Below are 27,432 nucleotides of genomic sequence, written 5' to 3' on the forward strand. Positions count from 1 at the left end.
TCGGGTTAAGACTCAGAATGAGACTTTCGACAGATGAACAGCCTCATCCACAAGAATCCCTCTGGTGTCCATTCATTATCCATCCATAGATAAAATCTCATTTCACATTCATCTCGTTTCATCATATTGAGTATGAGAGCGAGTTCCCTTCATGGAAATAACCCATTAAAATAACGGATTCAATCAAGACTTTTTCAACTCATCAAAAGCACACCGCAGTGGAACAGGTCTTGTCCCTTTTTAATTAACTCTTAGAATCCTTCTCCCAGTTTCCCATGAGAACACAGGTGGAAGAGAGCAGTCAGAGCAGTGAGGCGACAAACCAGATCGGCATCCCAAATGGCACCCTATTCCAAACATAGTGTTCTCCTTTTGACCGGAGTAGTGCACTATATAGGGACTAGGGCTCCATTTGTGTCACACCCCAGGATAGATCTCCAAGGGACCCTCCCAACAAAGACAAGTGTTACAGACAGATAACAAAATAAAACATCTTTATGGCTGGAGATAACGAGACCGACAGGGCTGGAGAGAAATCAATTAACGGCCTCCTCCCTCCCTCTGTGTGTGGTTGATGGTGGGCTGGATGGGATGGGCCATAGGGGAGTTGTGCTGGCCCCAGAGAACAGAGCAGAGGGCTGGTTCTCAGCCAGTAACGGGACAGTGGGGAGAACCGCTGCTACTGGCTCCCAGGGCTGCTATCTGGCCACACATCCCAGCCTGCCTACTCCCCTGAGGTGTGTCTGTATGTATGTGTATGTGAGAGAGAGAGAGAGAGAGAGGCGGGAGGCTGATAATGAGGGGGTGGGGCTGAGTGAAAAGGGACCTGCTAATTTGGCTGGTGCTGAGGTTGGGACAAAGCCTGGTGTTGATGCACTGTATAGACAGGCGGACAGAGAGACAGACAGATAGACGGACGGACACACACAAAGAGATGCTCATCATGTGTCCCTGGAGTCCAGAGGGGGTGTGTCCCCTGTCCTTCCAACACCTCTCCCTCTCTGCTCTACTAATCAACCATCTTTCATTTCCACTTTCTCCCATTCTCTCTCATGCCTAAAATAACAACATGCACCTACAGTATGCGAAGCCCACCGCACTAACTTGACCCATGCTGGCTACAATAGCTGGTAGCTGCTGAATACTGAAAATACCAAAGCACCATTCTTCTGAATGCCGGATTTCAGTGCAAAGTCACTTTTTGCATAATGTCGGTTCAGACTTGTGCATTTGTCAAGATCTCCTTAGCCTTTTGAATATAGTTTTATACTTAGAAATGATCCTTATATACAGATGTAAATAATGTTAGAATGAATAGTTAAGCCTGAATTTAGGCTATTACACGTTAATCTTGGAACACTGTCAAATGTTAACTCCTTAGTAGGCAAAACAGAGCTCAATAGATTACTTTTTAAACCAGACGTCCAGTGACATATTAGAAGTTTGGTCATGAGACTGATTGAACACTCACTCACCAAACCAAAGTCCTTCAGAGATTACTGTATATTCTCTAGGTTTCCATGTGTTTTCACCGGGCAGCTGTTGTATTTCCTGGTCACTATAGGGGAAAATCAACTGTATCAAGGGTACAGGATTATTCTCTTTTTACCATTTGATATTTCTACTGAATAAGTTAATGGATGGCCTACAAATGTCATTATCTTCCCAAAACGATCAAATAAAACCTTAGAAGTTATCGCTATTATTATTGAATGACCAGATGTTTTGTTTAAGCAAGTTTGGGTAAATCATTCACTGACGACAGAACCAGGATGTGTGTGCTCTACATTCCAAAAACAATCCTAAACCTTTGAGAACACACATACATTTTGAAGAGCTGCTCGCAAGCCTATTTTGTGATCCTAAAACTTCATTTGGGGATTTTCAGTGAGACTCAACAATGGGTAGAGCGACAACAGGGATTCTTTGGTTGATGCTAACTCTGGGAGTCGTCACAGCTCAAATAGGTAAGAACTCAAACTCATGGTTATTTTGAAGTTAATAGTACCCTATAAAGAAAATAGCTGCCTTTATGTGACTCTGCATGCTGGTCCAATTCACTGTTGGTAATAGGATGGGAAGGATAGGAAGTAATTTCATTCCCTAACAGTGGGCTTTTTTTTCAGTCTTTTACGGTAAATTCCAGAATGATGAATGTATCGGTTCACTATGTACTCGTTCCCTCTAGTCAATTCCCAGTAAGCAAAATGGTGCATTTTAAGTGTTGAATAAAATGTGAAAATACATAATTTCCGAACATTGAAAATACATAATTTCCAGATGTTGGAAATGCATATATTTCAATCATTAATTCGATGGCAAAATTTCAACTCCACATTCCCAAAGAAGTAAGCATTACATTACAATAAGATTTTTCCAAGCCTATTAATACAGGAAAGAGGAGCCGGCTGAAGATTGCAACATAGAATATTTATTATTTCTCCCGTCTGTCACATGCACTTACGTTAGCTTTTTGAAAACCTGGCAGCGATGATGTTCAAAGTTGTCCAGCACACAGAACAAACAGACCACTTCTACAGCATTATCATTCATAGTAACGGTTACAGAATTTATTCTTCTTGCTATGACTTCGATATGTAGTTGTTTATGTACCTTAGATGAATCCACTGACTAAGTCGCTCTGAGCATCTGCTGAATGACCAACATGTAAATGTAAAAAGAAACACTTACTAAACATGCTGGGTTTTATTCTAATGCGCTCTGCCTCCCAAACAAGTACACATTTGCAGCCAGGTCACCCGTGATACAAGTCAGTATTCGACGTCCATCCATGTCTGATGACGTCGGGAAATTACGTGGATACCGGCCACTAGGGGCAACAAAGGGCACTGTTACCTTCAAGTTGGTTTGGGTTTTTGCAAGGGCATTGTTCATGGGAATGGGCATTTGCATCTGCCTCTGCCTCTGGTGCCAAAGGTTACATGTTTGAATCCAGCGATAGAAAGTTGCTTTTAAGATTGTTGTTTTAAGCCTATCCTAAACCTTGACCCTTACCTTAAACATTCAGAGTTAATGTCTAACATTAAGATTTCGGAGTTAATGCCTAACCTTAAAAACACTTCAAAATGTGACGATTGAGAAACATGGATGAACTTCTAATTCTGATGTGAGACAAAGCTTGTTGCAAACGACTTTTCTTTACTATGTACTGTACACCGATGTGCTGTCCAAACTCGTGAAACATAGATGTCTATGTGATTGGTTCCGATTTGGTGCAGTCTCGAACAAATCTGAACCAATTATAGACATCTAAGTTTGGGTCAAATCAAGGCCGGTCCGGATCGTACGTAATCTGAAACAATTAGTCAAGTCTACAGTGCATTCCGAAAGTATTCAGACCCCTTGAACTTTTCTCAATTTTGTTACGTTAGACTTATTCAAAAATGGATTAAAAAAAATCCTAATCTACACACATTATGACAAAGTAAAAAAAACGTTTTTAGACATTGCACATTTAAACAAACTGAACAATTACATTTACGTAAGTATTCAGACCCTTTACTCAGTACTTTGTTGAAGCAACTTTGGCAGCGATTACAGACTCTTCTTGGGTATGATGCTACAAGCATGGCACATCTACATCTCTGGAGTTTCTCCCATTCTTCTCTGCAGATCCTCTCAAGCTCTGTCAGGTTGGATGGGGAGCATCGCTGCACATCTTTTCTCAGGTCTCTCCAGAGATGCTCGATCGAGTTCAAGTCCGGGCTTTGGCTGGGCTTCTCAAGGACGTTCAGAGATTTGTCCTGAAGCCACTCATGTGTTGCCTTGGCTGTGTGCTTAGGGTCATTGTCCTGTTGGAAGGTGAACCTTCGCCCCAGACGGAGGTCCAGAGGAGGTTTTCATCAGGGATCTTTCTGTACTTTGCTCTGTTCATCTTTCCCTTTATCCAAACTAGTCTTCTAGTCCCTGCAGCTGAAAAACATCCCCACAGCAAAATGCTGCAACCACCATGCTTCAACGTAGGGATGGTGTCAGGTTTCTTCCAGACGTGAAGCATTCTAGCCAAAGAGTTCAATCAGACCAAAGAATCTTGTTTCTCAAGGTCTGAGAGTCCTTTAGGTGCCTTTTGGCAAATTCCAAGCAGGCTGTCATGTGCCTTTTACCGAGGAGAGGCATCTGTCTGGCCACTCTACCATAAAGGCTTGATTGGTGGAGTGCTGCAGTGATGGTTGTGCTTCTGGAAGGTTCTCCCATCTCCACAGGGGAACTCTGGAGCACTGTCAGAGTGACCATTGGGTTCTTGGTCACCTCCTTGACCAAGGCCATTCTGTCCCGATTGCTCAGTTTGGCCGGTCGGCCAGCTCTAGGAAGAGTCTTGGTGGTTCCAAACGTTTATTTTGGTACCCTTGCCCAGATCTTTGCCTCGACACTATCCAGTCTTTTTATTTTACCTTTATTTAACCAGGCAAGTCAGTTAAGAACACATTCTTATTTTCAATGACGGCCTGGGAACAGTGGGTTAACTGCCTGTTCAGGGGCAGAACGACAGATTTGTACCTTGTTTGATTTGCTCCAAGTCTTGGAGCTCTACCGACAATTACTTCGACCTCATGGCTTGGTTTTTGCTCTGGCATGCACTGTCAACTGTGGGACCTTATACAGAATAGACAGCTGTGTGCCTTTCCAAATCATATTCAATTAATTTAATTTACCACAGGTGGACTCCAATCAAGTTATAGAAACATCAAGGATGATCAATGCAAACAGGATGCACTGGAGCTCAACTTCGAGTCTCATAGTAAAGGGCCTGAATACTCACGTAAACAATGTATGTTTATTTTTCATTTTGGCAAAAAAAACTAATGTTTTTACTTTTTCCATTATGGGTTATTGTACAAAATAAGTTTTAAAAATCGAATGTAGATTGATGAGAATTATATATTTTTAATCCATTTTAGAATAAGGCTGTAACGTATCAAATGTTGGAAAAAGGGAAGGGGTCTGAATACTAACTGAATGCAGTGTATGTTTGGGGGAAAAAATAGACCGGTCCGAACCGGATATCTATGGACATTGAAATCAAGGCCTGTCCGGACCTCACAAAAAAACAAAAACATCATGAATGCAATGTTAGTAATCGCATCAACTGGGAGGATAACTCAAGAGAATGAAAATTACATTACAGAGAATTAGAATGACATGTGACAGACATATTGCACCTGGCCTTGCCTAGATTGAATATAAGCACTTAAAAAAATGCTTTAAGTAAAGTGTAGGCGGTCGGACGTTTAACAACAAATCCGATCCGTGCGCAAATATGGGGCAAAACAGTCGGCTTTGGCTTAGATCTTTATCAACGTGTAAACTATATTTTGTCTCCATATTTATTGAAAACAAATACATTTGCACTATGAGCACATTTTTGCCATGTTAGCATAGACATGATATCAGTCAAAACACCTCAAAACAGGACCTGGTATCAAAAACAAAATTAATCTAGCTGAAACGAGCCACCTACGATTCCCCACACGGCAGCTTCTTCTGATTGTTGATCGCTATCTGGCCATCCAGAATCACAACAACACATGGACTTCTGCCCCATTGATGCGTGCGTATCGTTTTCGTGACGTTGTCAGCTAACCCGTCTATGGCCTGACTCTTTAAAAGGTAAGGTGGATCGGACACTGCCCCAGTGGCTGACAGGCATCATAGCTGTGGGTGTGTTTCTCTTCCTCATCTTCGTGGCGTTTCTGGTCAACAAGGCCTGGTGTCAGGACTCAAGGTAAGCCTATAAATCACTGTGACACCTGACCATCTCCAGTCCATATAGCTACAGTAGTAGGACAGTCAACACTATCATAGGCTGAGTCTGAAAACTTTAATAGGCATAAAATACTTGCTTCATCTGTCCTTTGTGCAATTTCCTCACCTCCCTCTCAAAGCACATCGGAGGAGAGGATTAAAGGTTACTTCTTCAGACATCCTCGAATGAGCGTTGGGAGAGAGGCAAGGAATCGAGGAAACAAGTTTGACGGAAGCAAGGATTTGACAGGCAACATTTTTAAACATACTGTAGCCAGACATGGTTTTGAAGTACACAGAGTATACCAAACATCATGATCGCCTTCCTAAAATTGAGTTGCACCCCCTCCTTTTGGCCTCAGAACAGCCTAAATTCGTCAGGTCATGGACTCAACAAGGTGTTGAAAGCGGTCCAGTGGGATGCTGGCCCATGTTGACTCCAATTTTTATCAGGGAGTCATAGAGACCAAGGTCTCTTTTAAAGATGAGCCCTGGATTACATAAATTACAGAAAATACACATCAATATTAATACAATATGTAAGCAGAAAGCAAAAAAAAACAAAACTGTATTAAGGTCATCAATCAGCCTTCTGAATTCACCAGAACATCACATTTATGAACATTTTGAAGATTTATTTGTGGAACAGGTGCAAGAAAACTAAAAGCTGACTTACCCAACTCAGTAGAGACCAAAGGAATTCCCAGAGTTAACCATCCCTGAGACCGGGTGTAGACTTGTAGGTCTAAAGTTAAGTAAAGATGTTCGGTACACTGTGACTTTTTGTAAAATGGCTTTATACAGTGGGGAGAACAAGTATTTGATACACTGCCGATTTTGCAGGTTTTCCTACTTACAAAGCATGTAGAGGTCTGTAATTTTTATCATAGGTACACTTCAACTGTGAGACTGAATCTAAATCAAAAATCCAGAAAATCACATTATGATTTTTAAGCAATTAATTAGCATTTTATTGCATGACATGAGTATTTGATACATCAGAAAAGCAGAACTTAATATTTGGTACAGAAACCTTTGTTTGCAATTACAGAGATCATACATTTCCTGTAGTTCTTGACCAGGTTTGCACACACTGCAGCAGGGATTTTGGCCCACTCCTCCATACAGACCTTCTCCAGATCCTTCAGGTTTCGGGGCTGTCACTGGGCAATACGGACTTTAAGCTCCCTAAAAAGATTTTCTATTGGGTTCAGGTCTGGAGACTAGCTAGGCCACTCCAGGACTTTGAGATGCTTCATATGGAGCCACTCCTTAGTTGCCCTGGCTGTGTCTTTCGGGTCGTTGTCATGCTGGAAGACCCAGCCACGACCCATCTTCAATGCTCTTACTGAGGGAAGGAGGTTGTTGGCCAAGATCTCGCGATACATGGCCCCATCCTCCCCTCAATACGGTGCAGTCGTCCTGTCCCCTTTGCAGAAAACCATCCCCAAAGAATGATGCCCCATGAGGTGAGATCTTGCATGGAGCTCCAGACTGAGGGTGATTGACCGTCATCTTGAACTTATTCCATTTTCTAATAATTGCGCCAACAGTTGGTGCCTTCTCACCAAGCTGCTTGCCTATTGTCCTGTAGCTCATCCCAGCCCTGTGCAGGTCTACAATTTTATCCCCGATGTTCTTAAACAGCTCTCTGGTCTTGGCAATTGTGGAGGTTGGAGTCTGTTTGATTGAGTGTATGGACAGGTGACTTTTATACAGGTAACGAGTTCAAACAGGTGCAGTTAATACAGATAATGAGTGGAGAACGGGAGGGCTTCTTAAAGAAAAACGAATAGGTCTGTGAGAGACGGAATTCTTACTGGTTGGTAGGTGATCAAATACTTATGTCACGCAATAAAATGCAAATGAATTACTTTTAAAAAAATCACACAATGTGATTTTCTGGATTTTTGTTTTAGATTCCGTCTCTCACAGTTGAAGTTGTACCTATGATAAAAATTACAGACCTCTACATGCTTTGTAAGTAGGAAAACCTGCAAAATCGGCAGTGTATCAAATACTTGTTCTCCCCACTGTATATGAAAACATAGCTTTGTATCCACCTATGTGACATCAAAGAGGGCACACCAACTTTCTAGTAGAGAATGCAGTGATGAGTACTAAAAAAGTTGCCCATAATAAACTGCAATTAACGGCTTTAATTAAGAAGTGGTAGAACGTCGACTGAAAAATGAACTAACTCATCAATATCCAGATTCCCAAAAATGTATAAGCCGGGACATAATCAATGTGGACACCATACAAAGTACATATTTTATTTTGACATGCTCTAGAGAACAACGTATACTTAGTTTTACATGCAATCAATACTCATTTCAGGTCAATAGAGTTTTTCTGTAATACGATGAAGGCAGACTAGTTCAGATAGAGGCTGGTCAACCGTGGGGGCAATAGACAACAGTATCATCAGCATACAAGTGCAGGTTACAGTTTTTTTTATAGACAAGTCGATAATGTTAATGTAAATAGTCAAAAGTACAGGACCCAGAATCGACCCCTGCGGGACACCTTTTGTAATATGCAGGAAACCTGATCTAACACCACCAGTAGATACACATTGAGTTCTATCGGTCAAGTCATTTTTAAACCAGTTACATGCAGCCTGGTCCAGATCAATTGAGAAAAGCCTCCGAATTAGCAGTGAGTGATCAACGGTATCGAAAGCCTTTGACAGGCCGATGTGGAGCGAAGCACAATGTTGCCTTTTATCCATACAGTTAACCACGTAATTTATAACTAGGGATGCAGCAGAGATTTTTGCTATGACCTGGTTTAAAACCTGACTGATGTACATTTAGAATACATTCCAAAGATAAGACCTTATCTGAGAATGAATCAAGGATTCTTACATGGGCTGCCTTCCAAACCTTGAGGCTAGTACCTGAAATAACTGTCTGGTTAAAAATATGGGTTAATGATTCAACAATCAGGGGGCAGGGAGCTGCAGCAAAAATGGATCAAGCATATCAGCCCTAGTGGATTTTTATTTTTTACACATCAATCTTAAGGTATCGAGCGCTTAACAGATAGTAAATTGTTGAAATGAAAACAAAGACTCACTAGAAGCTGATGAGTTAACCGTTGAGTCAGCTAGAAGCTGGCAGAGAGAAAAGCATTCGATTGATTATGTTGAGTGAGCTGAATTTTAGCCAAGGTCCCTGGACAACCGCGTGAGAGCAGAGCAGACTGAGCATTTGACAGAACTCTCGCAAGTCGCTGGATGCAAGGGGCTGAGACGGGAACTGGAAGAGCAGTACTGGCAGAGCTCAGTCCACCCAGATGAAGCTCCCGCCAAAGGAGTGGAGCTGCTGCAGGGGATCGGAGTGGCTGCCAATGCTCCATTCTGGGTGTGCACAGGAGGCCTTGGTGTGGCTCCTGTTGCAGGGTTGGGGCTGCCACGGGGGCCATGAGTGTCCCAACCAAAACTAGCATGGGATAGAGGTTGTGGGGGGAATTGAGGATAGTGGTGTTGAGGGCAGTGTGGCTGGCAAAGCTTCAAACTCTCAGCATGAGGGCTGATGTGAATGATACATGGTGTGGACTGCATCATTGTGATGCACTACCCTCAACAGTGTTTTGCCAGACCCTAGGGTAGTAGTCAGTGGTGTGTAGAGCTGGGTTAAGTTGAGTTGGGTCTGGTCTGGTAGAGCTGTGATGGGTCAGGTGTTGTTGATTTGTGCTGAGACGGGCCTGATCTGGTTGAGCTGTGCTGAGACGGGACTGGTCTGGTTGAGCTGTGCTGTAGAGTGGATGGTGGTGGCTGAGAAATTCCTGCCTCAGCTCAGGTAGCTCCTTCTGCAGGTTGTGTACATGGCTGATGTTGACTGTGCTGGACAGTTCCTCTAAGTCTGTGCACTTCCATCCTGGTTGTACTCAACATTATTCATTGCACACCGCAGCTCCTGGATCTCCTCCCTACGCCGGCGCACCAAGCTGATCTCCTCCCTACGCCGGCGCACCAGGCTGATCTCCTCCCTACGCCGGCGCACCAGGCTGATCTCCTCCCTACGCCGGCGCACCAGGCTGATCTCCTCCCTACGCTGGAGCACCAGGCTGATCTCCTCCCTACGCTGGAGCACCAGGCTGATCTCCTCCCTATGATGGCGTACCAGGCTGATCTCCTCCCTACGCTGGCGCACCAAGCTGAGCTCCTCCCTATGATGGCGCACCAGGCTGATCTCTAGAAGATGCTGTGGTACTGCAGGTGTCCCGTGTGAGAGGCATGCTCAGGCCTGTGTCTGCTGCAGGCGAGGGAGGAAGAGGAATACTGGGGACTACTTACTAGGGTACAGAGGAAGAGGAGGCTGTTGTAGGTAGTGACAGTGGGGAAGGTTTTAAGAGGTTTTATTTGGTCAAAGTAGCGGACAAATCGATCCAGATTGGCCTCCGAACCTTGAGCCATCACAGTGCCGTTATTATAAATATCAATGTTAAATTTGGGTGTGGAATCAAATGTACAGTTGCCTCATTCTTCTGTTTTCTGACATTTTAAGTTCATTGTTGGTCTTGTGGAGGGCTGTGTGCCAAGCATTAGGATGATCCGTGTAGAACAAAAGGTCTCCTTCCATTTCCATGTTCGCTTTTAGGATGAAGTCTGCCCTCAGAGTCTCTTAGCAATTTATTTTTTGAATACATTTGTTCCTGACTCACTTGTAACATTTTCAGGATATGAGATGGCAAGGTATCTGAAACACTGCGAAGGGAATGCATCCGTCTTCACGGTGACCTCTTTAAACAACGCACTCTGCTCTAAAATGATGTGCGTGAGCCTCTTGCTGAAAGCACCGATTAAAATAATGCACCTATAGATAAATGCATTTTTCTATTAAATACATTACACCTAAATTAAGACTCAGTGTTCAGAATTCTACCACCTCCTTTCCAAGTGCGATTTTGCTTGCTTGTTTATCTGAATGTTTGTTTACCTATCAAGGCCTGAACTATCCTCCAGAAATCATTCCTCTTCCTCCCTCGGTTGGTTTTGCATTTGTTTATCTATGTCCTAATTCTGGTCCTTGTTGGGTTTAAAGTCATCCTTTCCCATTCCTTACTTCTTTAACCTGTCTCCTCCCCTTCATCTACACTGATTGAAGTGGATTTGACAGGTGACAAAAAAAACAACAAAAAAAGAGACCATAGCTTTCACCTGGTCAGTCTATGTCATGGAAAGAGCAGGTGTACTTAATGTTTGGTATACTCTGTAATTCACACTAAAGATTTAGAGTATTGGCACACAAGTTTTTGGGTCTCTAGTAAGACTCTAGTTTTCCACCTGCACCGAACTATGAGATTGACAAGATGTTATAACTGAATGTAAGGCAGCATTTTAACGTTTACCATTCTCAATTGCATGAAGGCTGGAGACCAAAGAATGTGAGTGTGTGGAGACCACTGGCTATGCCAAGACCAACAGAGACAACTATAATACCAGTCTGGATACAGTCAGGTAAGATGCTCAAACAATGTCACTTAAAACACTTATTTTCTGTAGTTTTGTAGTCTACATTTCTAAATGATACTTGGGACCTAAAGATACATAAATGTTGGTGTGTGTGCAATTACAGCAGGGGTTGTGTTCTAATAGGTGTGTGTGTCCCACAGGAATGGAGATGACGAGGGTGCATATGAGAACATGGCCCTTGAAAGTGTGGAGGACAAAGCCACTGCCATGTGACCGATAAGAACCCATACAAGACACCAATGTGTATGGGTTTGTCGTGGACACACACACGGGCCTAAAGTGTGATTCAACGCTTAATAGACCTGAAAAATAAAATAAAAAAGGGAAATTCTCATAACAATGGAAGCAACTGAAATATTTGCTATCAGTGTATGAATGAGACGTGGTGGTACAAGGGAATAAATTCACTTCGAGATCAGAGGTAGGACATGGTGGAAATGATTGTGCTCCCCTTGTATTTAATAAAACATCATCAAACAATTAGTCAGAATTCACAAAATGCATCAGTGTATGACCACAGTCAGTAAGGCTAAACATATTTTAAAAGATGAGACTTGCATTTGTGATCATAGACAATATATTTTTCTATAGATATACTGTGTAGCCACACGTCATTACAGCAGAGTTTGTCACACATCGATATATAGGAAGGGTGGATTGTTTCTTTGGATTTGAAAATGCGTTCCGTCGATCAATGACGTGAAGAAAGACGTTTTCTGTGGTGCTTCGGACGAGCGCTCAGTTCAATGGCAATATAGACGGAACTATTGGGCGTGACGGAATCATCATTAGTCCAACTTCTGACGAACACGTGCACGTGTAAAAACACTCACAGCCTATTGCCGATTGACACGCATAGGACAAAGTCAGACAAAATCTAAAAGTCTAGAGTAGATGGAGAGATCACAGCATGAGAGAGGAAAAGAAATAGGTAGCAGTGAGTTTAAAATTAATCTCTTTAAAGGGATCGGCATTAAGACTTATAGAAATAGGCTCTCACAGAAATAAGACTGATGTATGATGAACACACACACACATAACAATCTACTCTAGCACATCAGCGACTCACGGCAGAGCAGGAGTCAGTCCCCTTAATAGGCCGACCTCCCCTAAATCCTAGGACCCCTAACAAGTATTTAGGACGCACACCAGATTGCACTTTTACTGAGACAGGCACAGCGCGAGAGTTAATATGCAGGGTTTTCCTTAGTGTTAACCGGGGTCATATTCATTATGGCACAACGTAGCTAAATGGTTTGCAACGGAAAACAAGTGTTTTTGTATTGGACAAATTCAGGTAGTCCCTCCTTTTTTCAGTCTGCTTTCTCCCGTTTGGGACCTAATGAATACAACTGTGTAGGGGGGTCTGAAAGTGTCTTGGAGTTGTTGTCACTTCCCGTGAGCGTGGAGGGGTTGCAGCGACACGGGAAACAGACGACAGGCTCCAGCCGAGGGAGAAAGGATATCCTGTAATTGTTGGACGTGGTGAGCTTCTCTCGCAGCTGGACAGAACAGTGTGGAGCTACAGCCACACATGGTTTGTATTCATTAGTGCACACCGTGGCAAAATGTCTTGCTACGCAAAACAAAACAAGCATTTATTAAGTTCAGGGTGTCCCTTCCTGTTTCAGTCCATTTTCATTTGATGCCTAAGGAATGCACCCTTGATAGATGACGACAACGGCTCGCAACAAGAAACCGATTGCTTCTGATAGTGCCCCAAATGATAAGAAAACGTTGGTATAGGTTGGTACATGTCTGAACAAAAGAATAGGCTTACGGTAACATGCATGCAGTACCATCCGCATGACACAAATAAAGACAATGACAAAGGCAGGTAAAACAGAGAGTAATGGCACTTCATTGAAATGCACGTGTCCAGTCCAACAAAGTTCAAATGATCGGGATTGGCTGGGAGGTGGATCGTCAAACTCAAAGCATCAATCAGAATGATCCTTCTCCCTTTGCTCAGTTAAGACAAAGCCTGGTTCCAGTCCTGTTTGGCATGACAATGACCATGGAAGTAGAGCACAAATATATTGGCGCATAGCTAAGACATGGACGTAGTTTGACACCATTTCATAGGACCTTAAATAGGCTTACGGGGATACTCCAGGGTCAGCGACAAAGGGAGGTAAAGATTTGGCTAACCTCCATACAAACCCATATGAGGGGAAAGCAAGCAGGCCCCGCAACAGATACAATGCCCGATTTAAGTCCTGAGATTCGCCTACATTATATTGTATCGCTAATAGCAACGTGTCTGCCGCAACAATGCTAACAAACGCATAGTGTATATATTTTTCCTCGCTTTGCTAAACGGTCTTGGATTCAAAGGGGGGGGGTTCAGATAATTTGGCAACACTGTGTACTAATAACCGGTCTCACATCTGCATACACAAGGCAAAACTCCTTCGTGACACGCACAAAAGCTTACAGCTCTTAGCAGGGCTACACAACATACTGCAGAGTGATAAACCAGACAGCAGTTGTTGGCCTTGATAACTGCGTTCGAATGGCTCCAGAGGGTGCTGTGTCATGCTATGAAGTGTTATAGAAGTACACGGCAGGTTACCAGTTATTTCAGCATAAACGCAATCGATTCATTTAGTTGACCACCCTTATAGACTAGAGCAGGGTTATTCAACTCTGAGCCTACGAGGTCTGGAGCCTGCTGCTTTTCTGTTCTACCTGATCATTACATTTCACCCACCTCCCAGGTCTAAATCAGACCCCTGATTAGAGGGCAACAATGCAAGAAAACACAGTGGAACTAGCTTCAAGGTCCAGAGTTGTGTTTGAGGGGACTAGACTGTTGAATGTACTACCTTTGCGTAAGAGTATGACACTACGAGTTTAAATCGTGTGCGGGCAATGAGGAATGAGAAGATGTGCGTCGACCTGACAGTGACTCACTAGCCTACTGTGTGTGGGTGTGTATATACAGTATGTGTGTGTCTAAATGACCTATTCCAGTCTAGTGTGTCGCAGCCCCGCTCCCTGCCGAGACCATTCGCCCTCACAGTTTGCACATTAGCAGCAAATGAAGCTGACATCTCTAACAGCTATCCAGTGTCTCCCGATCAGGGAGATGCTAAGCTAACGCTAGGCTAACGTTGAAGAGACCTCAACCAACTGAACCTCTCATATTGTTCTACCAGTGTTCTATGTAGGAAGCATGGGTGCGATCACACAAATAAAAGCTGAAATGGCAGAGAGACTGTAAAGCTTCCCTGTGATTCCTTGCTGTATAATATCCAAGCATTTGCCATTTTAAGAAGTGATGTGTTATCCTGTCAGCGCAGTGATCGGAGCACCCTCAAAGTGAGGCTCTTAAGATGGCACACAGGAAGTTAGGTGTCACTACTTCCTGCAGCCCCCCAGATTACAGTCCTCTTATTTCTCATGGTTCACTTGAGGGCACAGCTGAACAAGGTGCGGCACACATGTTCTCTACATCTCTACAGGGCAGGGCTCTCCTTGGCAGTGCCACCTAGTGACCGAATCCTTCCAGAACCAATGCCCCCTTTCTCATTAATGGGCTGTTTATAAGGGTGAAGATGGGTATCAGATGTTGGCCAACTCAACGGAACAGAGTCTTGTTTTTGTTTTTTTTTGCACGTTGGAAAGTTGAAACCAGTTCAACCCCATAATGGTTGCTTTGCCAGTGGGGGTATAAGTGTGTGTGTGTGTGTGTGTGTGAGCTAGGAGAGGACTTCCAGAGTGACGGCCCCCCTCTGTCTCTTCAGTATGGCCACGGCCAGTTCGTGGGTGGCCCCCTCCAGACTCTCTCCGTTTACTGACAGAATCTGGTCACCCCTCTTCAGACGCCCGTCCACCGCCGCTGCCCCCTGCAGGGAGAACAGAGGAGTACAGAGTAAGTGAGGGGAAAAGGTGGTGGAAATAAGACAAATGTTTTTTGAAGCAACCTTATGATCCTTGGAACTGATGGCCTTTTAACTACAAACAGACAATCATAATATCAGTAAAACAGCAAATTCCCTGTTCATGCTACAAAACCAACTTCAGAAGAGGTTTTAAAGATAAGTGAAATAGAACCTAACATTCCATGACGTACACTAAGGCATTGTTGGCAGAATAGATGGATGCAGTTCAATGCATGATTAATGTAATTCATCAATACATTTCTTGGTTGTCAAATATTACTATCAGGTTGAACATCACAGCTGGCCTGGTACATTGTTTACTGCCTCCAACTATTCGGGACACACCGTTTCAGTTTCAATAATTCAATATTAAGGACAAAAACGGACGAATGTAACCAAGGCTGGGAAAGTCAACACAATGAAACTAGCAACGGCAATGATCACAAGCCAGTCATAACGTGGCTAATAGGCTAGCGTATCTATTTACGTAGCTATTTATTTAGCAAGCTAAAAACACGGAGCCTAACGTAATCTAGCTAGTTAGCTGCTGGGAGGATGTCATGTCATTGCAGGAGCGGGTGAGTGAGTGACAGGTTTTTGTAAAAAATACATTTAAATCATATTGTTTTTTCGGTGGCTACAGCTAGTGATGCAGGTTTCATTTGGTTAGCTACCAAGAAATGTGAATCCCTTTGCTCGCTAGCTATGCTGAACTTGAACGACTGTTATCCAAGTTAGCATATCTTTGCGTTTGTAAATTCACTCTGGCTATCGACTCTAATTTCAGAGCACTCTCATTGGAGTGTGCCAGAGAGCAGAATATCTGATGAATTTACCAACGCGCAACACCGCGCGGAATATGACTGGTGTCAGTAAACGTTGGATAATTTTTTTTTTGCCAGCATTCGTTAGTCACTAACGCTCTAGATAACATGTAAACCGCCTAACCAGCTCTGCTAGGGCGAGTAAAATGGTCAGAGAGGGGTTCTCTCATTCGTGTCTGGAAGTAACTAGCAAGCTAGTCAACTTCAGGTAGTTAGCTTGGGTGCTTGACTGCCACTGTGAGGAAGGCTCGGATCAAACCTACTCCCCAGCCAGAGCGTCCAGTGTCAATAGCGCAGTGTGTGCTCTGAACACTCGGAGAGTGAAAGACACTGAATTTACAAACAGACAATCTGACAACGCTCTGAATTTACGAACCACCCAGAGCGCACTGTGACACAATGGAGGCAAGGAGGAGCGCACCCTTAGTTCTCAATCAAATGTATTTGACTTCGATCAAAATGGGCAGGCAAGCGCAGACAAGTTCCCATTCAGATGTCAAAATGTTTGAGAGGGTTAACTTAATGTTCCCTCGTTAGATTTTTAGCTCATCTCACTCTGGCAAAGCATTCGTTGTTGATGTGCATAACTAAGGGAGAGGGAGCCTACTTTTTCATGGTTGTTTGATCAATAGGACTGTAAAGTTCCCAAATGTAAGAGGACCTCCATGGTATTTACATATTTGCAGAAATCCATTCAGGTGTATTTCGTGGCTTTCGGCAAACGCATTCTAATGATCTAAAGTCCCGCTGTTACCACTGTAAATGTAAATAAATGATGGCAGGTCCGTGTGGCAAACGGCTAATTTGCATTAAGGCCAACTGTAGCTCTGATTGGCTATGGCGCACTGGTCCTGGACATGACAGATGTTTTTATAAAGTTTTATTTACTGCAGTGTCTATTAATTGTCCAAACGCACAGCTGCATTCCCAATAGATTGCGATAGAATTTTCACAAATGCCTTACTATATGCCATTCCCAAACATTCTATGAATGTATGAAAATGTGAAAATGACCATATATAAGTACTCGCTTCTCAGTGGTTTAACAAGATGTCATGTTGCTAAAAACGCTGAGCAGTTCTACTTGGACTTCCTATTTTAGAAGTAATTACTGATCTGTTTTTGAATGCGTTATTGTGTGGATGTGTTTAAGTATACTTGTGGGGACTAGATTAATCCACAAGAATAGTAAAAGAAAAATGTTTTGACCAACTAAAGACATTTTTAGTCTTTAGTTTCTTTTTCTAGGGGGTTTAGAGTTAGAATTAGGGTTTAGGAGCTAGTTATTTTTAGGGTTAAGGTTAGGAAAAATAGGATTTTGAATGGGATTGAATTGTGTGTCCCCCACAAGATTAGTTAGTATTATGTGTTTGTGTGTAAATGTGTGTGTGTATGTGGTGAAGGAGCAACTGCTGCCATCTGGTGTCCCAAAGGGGAACTAAAAACACACTCTGCCCTATGGCAAGCTAAGCCACATTACCCTGCAGGCACGTGTGATGGTGCAAAGTGGAGTTAGTTACCTTGCTGAAGACAGTCTTGATGTAGATGGGCAGGTCTCCATGAGGGCTTCCGAAGCCCCCTACGATGCTGAAGCCCAGGCCGTCAGAACCCTTCTCAAGAGAGATATTCTTGGGCTTGGGGGCCCTGCAGAGACATGAAGGAACCAGAGGTTTAGGACTAGGAGGCACTGGGCTTCTTATTAAACAGGTCAAGGATCAGCTTTACCATTACCTAATCTTAACCATAAGGGGAGAAAACACTAAACTGACCCCAAATCATTATCTAGGAGTAAATTTATCCTACTTGCTCAAACAATGTGCCGCATTATTTTTACTCTTCTTTTACTTGAATGTCTTTAATTTTGTGTCATTGTACAGCTCTAGGGTCAGCATACCCTCCCCTAGTCCAAACCTTAACCACTAGGGGAGAACGCAAAAATGACCTTAGATCAGTGTCTAGGAGCAACTTAGTCCTACTCACTCTGGCTCCCCTGGCTGTGTGTCTGGGCTGTTGGGAAGGCTGGTGCTAGTGGACATACTCTCCACCTGACTGGCTATGGCACTGATGTTGGTGTCAGCGATCACCTGCAACACACACAAATTAGTATGCACAAATGACATTAGAATTCACAGGGTATAATCTGTGTGAACTTGTGTGCGTTATAGACAAGGATGAGTCACAGGGATGTGATGTGGGTTTCAAATGGAATTCATTTTTATTTTTTATGTACTACAGATATGGCTCCTGGTTCAAAGTCTTGGTTCAATGTCAGAGAGAGCCACACAAAGCATAATGTGGTTATCATTGATCATTTTCCCCTTTCCCCCTCCCTCTCTCACGCACTCTCTCCAACTTTGGCAAGGAAAACAGCTTTGTTAGGTTTTAGTCCTCTCGTTTAACGAGATAGTCAGCCAGCCAACTACGGCGGGCGGTGACGTTCAGTCAGCATCCGTTCATTTCCATATTTAAATCAAGCGGGAGGCAATTAAAAATATGAAAAACAACAACAAACAAAGGCTAATTAACGGACGACTTGTTGGCTGTGCGAAGGAACATTAGTGGAACGCTCCCCAGCCGTCGCCTGCACTAATCTTACTGATACCTTCTTTCTGGAGAAAGAGAGAGGGAGAGAGAGAGAGAAAGGGGAAGGAGTGAAAAAGAGAGCGAGAGAGAGAGAGAGAGAGAAAGGGGAAGGAGTGAAAAAGAGGGAGAGAGAAAAGGGGAAGGAGGAAAAGAGAGCGAGAGAGAGAGAAAGGGGAAGGAGGAAAAGAGAGCAAGAGAGAGAGAAAGGGGAAGGAGGAAAAGAGGGAGAGAGAGAGAAAGGGGAAGGAGAAAAAGAGAGCGAGAGAGAGAGAAAGGGGAAGGAGGAAAAAGAGAGCGAGAGCGAGAAAGGGGAAGGAGGAAAAGGGAGCGGAGAGAGAAAGGGAAGGAGTGAAAAGGGAGCGGGAGAGAGAGAGAGGGGAAGGAGGAAAAGGGAGTGGGAAAAGCGGGAGAGAGAGAGAGAAAGGGGAAGGAGAAAAAGAGCGGGAGAGAGAGAGAGAAAGGGGAAGGAGAAAAGAGCGAGGAGAGAGAAAAGGGGAAGGAGTGAAAAGAGCGCGGGAGAGAGAGAGAGAGAAAGGGGAAGGAGTGAAAAGAGCGCGGGAGAGAGAGAGAGAAAAGGGGAAGGAGTGAAAAGAGCGGGAGAGAGAGAAAGGGGAAGGAGTGAAAAGAGCAGAGAGAGAGAAAGGGGAAGGAGGAAAAAGAGCACGGGAGAGAGAGAAAAAGGGGAAGGAGTGAAAAGAGCGGGAGAGAGAGAGAAAAAGGGGAAGGAGTGAAAAAGAGAGCGGGAGAGAGAGAGAGAAAGGGGAAGGAGTGAAAAAGAGAGCGGGAGAGAGAGAGAGAAAGGGGAAGGAGAAAAAGAGAGCGGGAGAGAGAGAAAGGGGAAGGAGTGAAAAGAGAGCGGGAGAGAGAGAGAGAGAGAAAGGGGAAGGAGGAAAAGAGCGGGAGAGAGAGAGAGAGAGAAAGGGGAAGGAGGAAAAAGAGAGCGGGAGAGAGAGAGAGAAAGGGGAAGGAGGAAAAGAGAGCGGGAGAGAGAGAGAGAGAGAAAGGGGAAGGAGTGAAAAGAGAGCGGGAGAGAGAGAGAAAAGGGGAAGGAGTGAAAAGAGAGCGGGAGAGAGAGAGAAAAGGGGAAGGAGTGAAAAGAGAGCGGGAGAGAGAGAGAGAAAGGGGAAGGAGGAAAAAGAGAGCGGGAGAGAGAGAGAGAAAGGGGAAGGAGGAAAAAGAGAGGGGAGAGAGAGAAAAGGGGAAGGAGTGAAAAAGAGCGGGGAGAGAGAGAGAGAGAAAGGGAAGGAGGAAAAGAGCGCGGGAGAGAGAGAGAGAAAGGGGAAGGAGTGAAAAGAGCGCGGGAGAGAGAGAGAGAGAAAGGGGAAGGAGGAAAAAGAGAGCGGGAGAGAGAGAGAAAGGGGAAGGAGGAAAAGAGCGCGGGAGAGAGAGAGAAAGGGGAAGGAGGAAAAGAGCGCGGGAGAGAGAGAGAAAGGGGAAGGAGTGAAAGAGCGCGGGAGAGAGAAAGGGGAAGGAGGAAAAGAGAGCGGGAGAGAGAGAAAGGGGAAGGAGGAAAAGAGCGCGGGAGAGAGAGAGAAAGGGGAAGGAGGAAAAGAGCACGGGGAAGGAGTGAGAGAGCGAGAGAGAGAGAGAAAGGAGGAGAAAGGGAGCGGGAGAGAGAGAAAGGGGAAGGAGTGAAAGAGAGCGAGAAGGAGAGAAAGGGGAAGGAGTGAAAAAGAGCACGGGAGAGCGAGAGAGAAAGGGGAAGGAGTGAGAAAGAGAGCGAGAAAGGGGAAGGAGTGAGAAAGAGAGCGAGAAAGGGGAAGGAGTGAGAGAGCGAGAGAGAGAAAGGGGAAGGAGTGAGAGAGCGGGAGAGAAAGGGGAAGGAGTGAGAGAGCGGGAGAGAAAGGGGAAGGAGTGAGAGAGCGGGAGAGAAAGGGGAAGGAGGAGAGAGCAGGAGAGAAAGGGGAAGGAGGGAAAAAGGGAGCAGGAGAGAGAGAGAAAGGAGTGAGAAAGGGAGCGGGAGAGAGAGAAAGGGGAAGGAGTGAGAAAGAGAGCGAGAGAGAAAGGGGAAGGAGTGAGAAAGAGCGAGAGAGAAAGGGGAAGGAGTGAGAAAGAGCGAGAGAGAAAGGGGAAGGAGTGAGAAAGAGCGAGAGAGAAAGGGGAAGGAGTGAGAAAGAGCGAGAGAGAAAGGGGAAGGAGTGAGAAAGAGCAGTAGAGAGAGAGAGAGAGAGAAAGGGGAAGGAGGAAAAAGAGAGCGGGAGAGAGAGAAAAGGGGAAGGAGTGAAAAAGAGAGCGTGAGAGAGAGGGGAAGGAGTGAAAAAGAGAGCGAGAGAGAGAAAGGGGGAAGGAAAAAAGAGAGCGGGAGAGAGAGAGAGAAAGGGGAAGGAGGAAAAGAGAGCGGGAGAGAGAGAGAGGGGAAGGAGTGAAAAAGAGAGCGGGAGAGAGAGAGAGAAAGGGGAAGGAGGAAAAGAGAGCGGGAGAGAGAGGGGAAGGAGAAAAAGAGAGCGAGAGAGAGAAAGGGGAAGGAAAAAGAGAGCGAGAGAGAGAAAGGGGAAGGAGTGAGAAAGAGCGAGAGAGAAAGGGGAAGGAGTGAGAAAGAGCGAGAGAGAAAGGGGAAGGAGAGAAAGAGCGAGAGAGAAAGGGGAAGGAGTGAGAAAGAGCAGGAGAGAGAGAGAGAGAAAAGGGGAAGGAGGAAAAAGAGAGCGGGAGAGAGAGAGAAAGGGGAAGGAGGAAAAAGAGAGCGTGAGAGAGAGGGGAAGGAGGAAAAGAGAGCGAGAGAGAGAAAGGGGAAGGAGGAAAAGAGAGCGAGAGAGAGAAAAGGGGAAGGAGGAAAAAGAGAGCGGGAGAGAGAGAGAGAGAGGGGAAGGAGTGAAAAAGAGAGCGGGAGAGAGAGAGAGAAAGGGGAAGGAGTGAAAAGAGAGCGGGAGAGAGAGAGAGAAAGGGGAAGGAGGAAAAAGAGAGCGGGAGAGAGAGAGAGAAAGGGGAAGGAGGAAAAAGAGAGCGGGAGAGAGAGAGAGAAAGGGGAAGGAGTGAAAAGAGAGCGGGAGAGAGAGAGAGAAAGGGGAAGGAGTGAAAAGAGAGCGGGAGAGACAGAGAGAAAGGGGAAGGAGGAAAAGAGAGCGGGAGAGAGAGAGAAAGGGGAAGGAGGAAAAAGAGAGCGGAGAGAGAGAGAAAGGGGAAGGAGGAAAAGAGAGCGGGAGAGAGAGAGAAAGGGGAAGGAGGAAAAGAGAGCGGGAGAGAGAAGAAAGGGGAAGGAGTGAAAAAGAGCACGGGAAGGAGGAGAGAGCGAGAGAGAGAGAGAAAGGGGAAGGAAGAGAGCGGAGAGAGAGAGAAAGGGGAAGGAGTGAGAGAGCGAGAGAGAGAGAGAGAGAAAGGGGAAGGAGGAGAAGAAAGGGGAAGGAGGAGAGAGCGAGAGAGAGAAAGGGGAAGGAGTGAAAGAGAGAGAGAAAGGGGAAGGAGAGAGAGCGGGAGAGAAAGGGGAAGGAGGAAAATGGAGCAGGAGAGAGAGAGAGAGAGAAAGGAGGAGAAAGGAGCGGGAGAGAGAGAAAGGGGAAGGAGTGAAAGAGAGCGAGAAGGAGAGAAAGGGGAAGGAGGAAAAGAGCACGGGAGAGCGAGAGAGAAAGGGGAAGGAGTGAAAAGAGCGCGGGAGAGAGAGAGAGAGAAAAGGGGAAGGAGTGAAAAGAGCGCGGGAGAGAGAGAGAAAGGGGAAGGAGGAAAAGAGTGGGAGAGAGAGAGAGAAAGGGGAAGGAGGAAAAAGAGCGCGGGAGAGAGAGAGAAAAGGGAAGGAGGAAAAGAGAGCGGGAGAGAGAGAGAAAGGGGAAGGAGTGAAAAAGAGCGCGGGAGAGAGAGAGAAAGGGGAAGGAGTGAAAAGAGCGCGGGAGAGAGAGAGAAAGGGGAAGGAGGAAAAGAGCGCGGGAGAGAGAGAGAAAGGGGAAGGAGTGAAAAGAGCGCGGAGAGAGAGAGAAAGGGGAAGGAGGAAAAGAGCGCGGGAGAGAGAGAAAAGGGGAAGGAGTGAAAAAGAGAGCGGGAGAGAGAGAAAGGGGAAGGAGTGAGAGCGGGAGAGAGAGAGAAAGGGGAAGGAGTGAAAAGAGCGCGGGAGAGAGAGAGAAAGGGGAAGGAGTGAAAAGAGCGCGGGAGAGGGAGAGAAAGGGGAAGGAGGAAAAGAGCGCGGGAGAGAGAGAGAAAGGGGAAGGAGGAAAAGAGCGCGGGAGAGAGAGAGAAAGGGAAGGAGGAAAAGAGCGCGGGAGAGAGAGAAAGGGGAAGGAGTGAAAAAGAGAGCGGGAGAGAGAGAAAGGGGAAGGAGTGAGAGCGGGAGAGAGAGAGAAAGGGGAAGGAGTGAGAGAGCGAGAGAGAGAGAAAGGGGAAGGAGTGAGAGCGGGAGAGAGAGAGAAAGGGGAAGGAGTGAGAGAGCGGGAGAGAAAGGGGAAGGAGTGAAAAATGGAGCAGGAGAGAGAGAGAGAAAGGAGTGAGAAAGGGAGCGGGAGAGAGAGAAAGGGGAAGGAGTGAAAGAGAGCGAGAAGGAGAGAAAGGGGAAGGAGTGAAAAAGAGCACGGGAGAGCGAGAGAGAAAGGGGAAGGAGTGAGAAAGAGAGCGAGAAAGGGGAAGGAGTGAGAGAGCGAGAGAGAGAAAGGGGAAGGAGTGAGAGAGCGAGAGAGAGAGAGAAAGGGGAAGGAGTGAGAGAGCGGGAGAGAAAGGGGAAGGAGTGAGAGAGCAGGAGAGAAAGGGGAAGGAGTGAAAAAGGGAGCAGGAGAGAGAGAGAAAGGAGTGAGAAAGGGAGCGAGAGAGAGAGAAAGGGGAAGGAGTGAGAAAGAGAGCGAGAGAGAAAGGGGAAGGAGTGAGAAAGAGAGCGAGAGAGAAAGGGGAAGGAGTGAGAAAGAGAGCGAGAGAGAAAGGGGAAGGAGTGAGAAAGAGAGCGAGAGAGAAAGGGGAAGGAGTGAGAAAGAGAGCGAGAGAGAAAGGGGAAGGAGTGAGAAAGAGAGCGAGAGAGAAAGGGGAAGGAGTGAGAAAGAGCGAGAGAGAAAGGGGAAGGAGTGAGAAAGAGCAGTAGAGAGAGAGAGAAAGGGGAAGGAGTGAAAAAGAGCGAGAGTGAGAGAAAGGGGAAGTAGTGAAAGAGCGAGAGAGAGAGAGCAAGAGAAAGGGGAAGGAGTGAGAAAGAGAGCAGGAGAGAGAGCGAGAGAGAAAGGGGAAGGAGTGAAAAAGAGAGCGGGAGAGCGAGAGAGAAAGGGGAAGGAGTGAGAAAGAGAGCGAGAGAGAAAGGGGAAGGAGTGAGAAAGAGAGCGAGAGAGAAAGGGGAAGGAGTGAGAAAGAGAGCGAGAGAGAGAGAGAGAAAGGGGAAGGAGTGAGAAAGAGAGAGAAAAGGGAAGGAGTGAGAAAGAGCGGGAGAGAGCGAAAGGGGAAGGAGTGAGAAAGAGAGCGGGAGAGAGAGAGAGAGAAAGGGGAAAGAGTGAAAAAGAGAGCGGGAGAGAGAGAGAGAAAGGGGAAGGAGTGAGAAAGAGAGAAAGGGGAAGGAGTGAAAAGGAGAGCAGGAGAGAGAGAGAAAGGAGTGAAAAAGAGCAGGAGAGAGAGCGAGAGAGAGGAAGGAGTGAAAAAGAGAGCGGGAGAGTGTGAGAGAAAGGGGAAGGAGTGAGAAAGAGCGGGAGAGAGAGAGAGAAAGGGGTGAGAGGGACCGCGAGAGATGGAAACAGCACAAACTAGAAAGAGAGAGAGAGGGAGAGATCGAGTCAGACACTGAGCGAGAAAGAGATGTGTGGAGGGAGGGGGTTAGTAGTCAACAGTAATTGCTGGGTGTCCTGGGTGGTGTGTGTGTGTGTGTGTGTGTGTGTGTGTGTGTGTGTGTGTGTGTGTGTGTGTGTGTGTGTGTGTGTGTGTGTAATCAGCGCTATGCAGCAGGGCTAGCCCAGTGCTGAGGCTCCTGGAGCTGGACTGATAAAGCTGCATTAGCATAAAGGCCTGGGATTATCTGGCCCAGTGCTCCAAACTGCCAGCCGGCTGCACGGAGCTGATAACCACACAGTGCATGGGCGGGTGTGCGCACACACGGCAGTATTTTCTACTGCACACACATACGGTACATAGAGAATGTATGTGCATACACACTCACACCCCCATTGATAAATACATACACACACATCATGGTCAAATAAAATTAAAGAATTCATGTTAGGAAAATGTATTTTTTTGACATATCTGGAAATAAAATGGCATCATTGTCCCTTATTAGGTAATATGTCTTTGATGGAGGTAAAATAATCTGCAATTAAAAAACAATGCGGACACATTGGGTGATCGGTGTCATTACGTTTGAAATCTGATACCTTATTTGGCCATATAAATATGAGTAGTGGGGTGTTAGTGTGTTTGTGTGTGTGGACATGTGTGTGTGTGTGGACCAGAAGTCCCCACAAGAATAGTTAAACCAACAAAGATTTGACCAACTGGAGACATTTTGTTAGTCCCCACGAGGTCAAATGCCATTTCTAGGGGGTTTAGAGTTAAGGTTAGAATTAATGTTAGGTTTAGAATAAGGTCTAGGATTAGGAGCTAGGGTTAGGAGCTAGGGCAAGAGTATGGGTTAGGGTTTTGGGAAAATAGGATTTTGAATGGGACTGAATTGTGTCCATCCACAAGGTTAGCTGTACAAGACTGTGTTTATATATGTCTACAGTCACCGGACAGTTTATTAGGTACAGCCATCTAGTACCTGGTTCGGATCCCTTTATGCCGCCTGAATTCTTCAGGGCATGGATTCTACATAGTGTCGGAAAACGTTCGTTGCTCAATTGGTATCAAGGGACCTAACGTGCTCCAGGAAAACATTCCCCACACCATTACACCATCAGCCTGTACCGTTGACACCAGGCAGGATGGGTCCACGGACTCATGCTGCTTTCGCCAAATCCTGACTGCCATCAGCATGACGGAACAGGAATTCATCGGACCAGGCAATGTTTTTCCACTCCTTAGTTGTCCAGTGATACCGGGCCCACTCGAGCCACACTGATAGAAGTGGAACCCGGTGTGGTGGTCTGCTGCAATTTTTAAATTTAACCTTTATTTATCTAGGTCAGTTAAGGACAAATTCTTATTTACAATGACAGCCTACCCCGGCCAAACCTGGATGACACTGGGCATTGTGCGCTGCCCTATGGGACTCCCAATCACGGCTGGATGTGATGCAGCCTGGATTCGAACCAGGGACTGCAGTGATGCTTCTTGCACTAAGATGCAGTGACTTAGACCGCAGTGCCTTTGACTGCTGCGCCACTCGGGAGCCCTAAATAGCCCATCCGTGACAAGGACCAACGAGTTGTGCGTTCCGAGATGTCATTCTGCACATCACTGTTGTGCAGCACAGTTATTTGCCTGTTTGTTAGCTTGCACGATTCTTGCCATTCTCTTTCGACCTCTCTCATCAACAAGTTGTTTTCGTCCACAGGACTGCCACTGACGGGATGTTTGTTGCGCCATTCTTGGGCTAAACCCTAGACACGGTTGTGCATGAAAAGCTCAGAAGTCCGGCCGTTTCTGAGATACTGGAACCGGTGCACTTAGCACCAACGATCATACCATCATACCACGCTTACATCATACCCACCCCGGCGCCATTGTGCACAAATGGATTTTGCTCCCCCTCACACGAAACGCAATCACGACACACAGGTTAAAATATCAAAACAAACTCTGAACCAATAACATTAATTTGGGGACCGGTTGAAAAGTATTAAACATTTATGGCAAGCTAGCTTGCACTTGCTAGCTAATTTGTCCTATTTAGCTAGCTTGCACTTGCTAGCTAATTTGTCCTATTTAGCTAGCTTGCACTTGCTAGCTAATTTGTCCTATTTAGCTAGCTTGCACTTGCTAGCTAATTTGTCCTATTTAGCTAGCTTGCTGTTGCTAGGTAATTTGTCCTGGGATATAAACATTGAGTTGTTATCTTATCTGAAATACACAAGGTCCTCTACTCCTCCAATTAATCCACACATCAACCAAATCGTTTCTAGTCAGCTTTCCTCCTTCTAGGCTTTTTCTTCTCTTGACTTTATATTGCGATTGGCAACTTTCATAAATTAGGTGCATTACCACCACTGACCTCGTTCGTCTGTCAGTCACCCACGTGGGTATAACCAATGAGGAGATGGCACGTGCTTCTATAAACCAATGAGGAGACGGGAGAGGCAGGACTTATGGCGCGATCTGCCCTTGGCAACACAGACGCTCGTTGGCGTGTGCGAGCAGTGTGGGTGCAATAATTTAATAATATAGATTTAAAAATGTATTTTGTGAGCGGTGTAGTAGCCTGTAACGCTCAAATAAACAGTAACTGAATGCCTCGATACCTACACGCCTGCGGGTGCAATAATTTAATAATATAGATTTAAAAATGTATTTTGTGAGCGGTGTAGTAGCCTGTAACGCTCAAATAAACAGTAACTGAATGCCTCGATACCTACACGCCTGCTTTTCATAGCAAGCCACTGTCATGTGACTCAATGTCTGTAGGAGAAATCAATTTGTGAATGGGGTGGTGTACCTAATAAACTGAGTGTATGTGAGTGTATGTGTGTGTATGAGTTCCATGTGCATGCTTGCAGTGTGTGTGTGTGTGTGTGTGTTTGTTTCTCTACCTGGAGAATGATGCTGCCGTAGGCATTCTTCAGCATGGTGACCACATCCCCATGGGACAGGCCATCCAGAGACTGAGCGTTGATACTCACGATCCGGTCTCCTACCTGAAGTACAAAAAACACACACACCATGGTGAGAGATTATAGACAGCAAGGGATCGTAACACACTGACACACGCACCTTGAGCCTGTGTGTCTTGGCTGCCACCCCGTTGGCCTGGATCATAGCCACGAAGATGGGGATATCCCCAAGAGGACTGCCCTTCCCCCCAGCTATACTGATCCCCAACGCATCAGTAGGACCCTGAGAGAGAGGGAAGGAGAAG

The 27,432-nt window shown here is 45.5% G+C and overlaps 2 protein-coding genes across 9 annotated transcripts in view; one reads left to right on the top strand and one right to left on the bottom strand.

Moving 5' to 3' along the window:
- Nucleotides 1–1,700: 1,700 nt before the first annotated feature.
- On the top strand, nucleotides 1,701–13,027 carry pdzk1ip1 (PDZK1 interacting protein 1). The gene is made up of 4 exons (XM_024421016.2): nucleotides 1,701–1,967; nucleotides 5,629–5,743; nucleotides 11,141–11,230; nucleotides 11,386–13,027. Exons 1-4 carry the CDS (start codon nucleotides 1,901–1,903, stop codon nucleotides 11,456–11,458), a joined length of 345 nt encoding a protein of 114 aa, XP_024276784.1. The 5' UTR covers nucleotides 1,701–1,900; the 3' UTR covers nucleotides 11,459–13,027.
- The window catches only part of patj (PATJ crumbs cell polarity complex component), a 220,670-nt gene continuing 204,905 nt past the window's right edge, over nucleotides 11,668–27,432 (bottom strand). For all 8 annotated transcript variants that reach the window (XM_042321981.1, XM_042321982.1, XM_042321983.1 and 5 more), the window contains 5 exons: nucleotides 27,288–27,410; nucleotides 27,107–27,211; nucleotides 17,937–18,040; nucleotides 17,477–17,600; nucleotides 11,668–15,096 (listed from right to left, as the gene is read on the bottom strand). In XM_042321981.1, coding sequence (XP_042177915.1) covers nucleotides 14,950–15,096; nucleotides 17,477–17,600; nucleotides 17,937–18,040; nucleotides 27,107–27,211; nucleotides 27,288–27,410 — 603 coding nt within the window. In that variant the 3' untranslated portion in view covers nucleotides 11,668–14,949. The remainder of the gene's footprint in view (nucleotides 15,097–17,476; nucleotides 17,601–17,936; nucleotides 18,041–27,106; nucleotides 27,212–27,287; nucleotides 27,411–27,432) is intronic.

Source organism: Oncorhynchus tshawytscha, linkage group LG05 (genome assembly GCF_018296145.1).
Source record: "Oncorhynchus tshawytscha isolate Ot180627B linkage group LG05, Otsh_v2.0, whole genome shotgun sequence".
Lineage (NCBI taxonomy): Eukaryota > Metazoa > Chordata > Actinopteri > Salmoniformes > Salmonidae > Oncorhynchus > Oncorhynchus tshawytscha.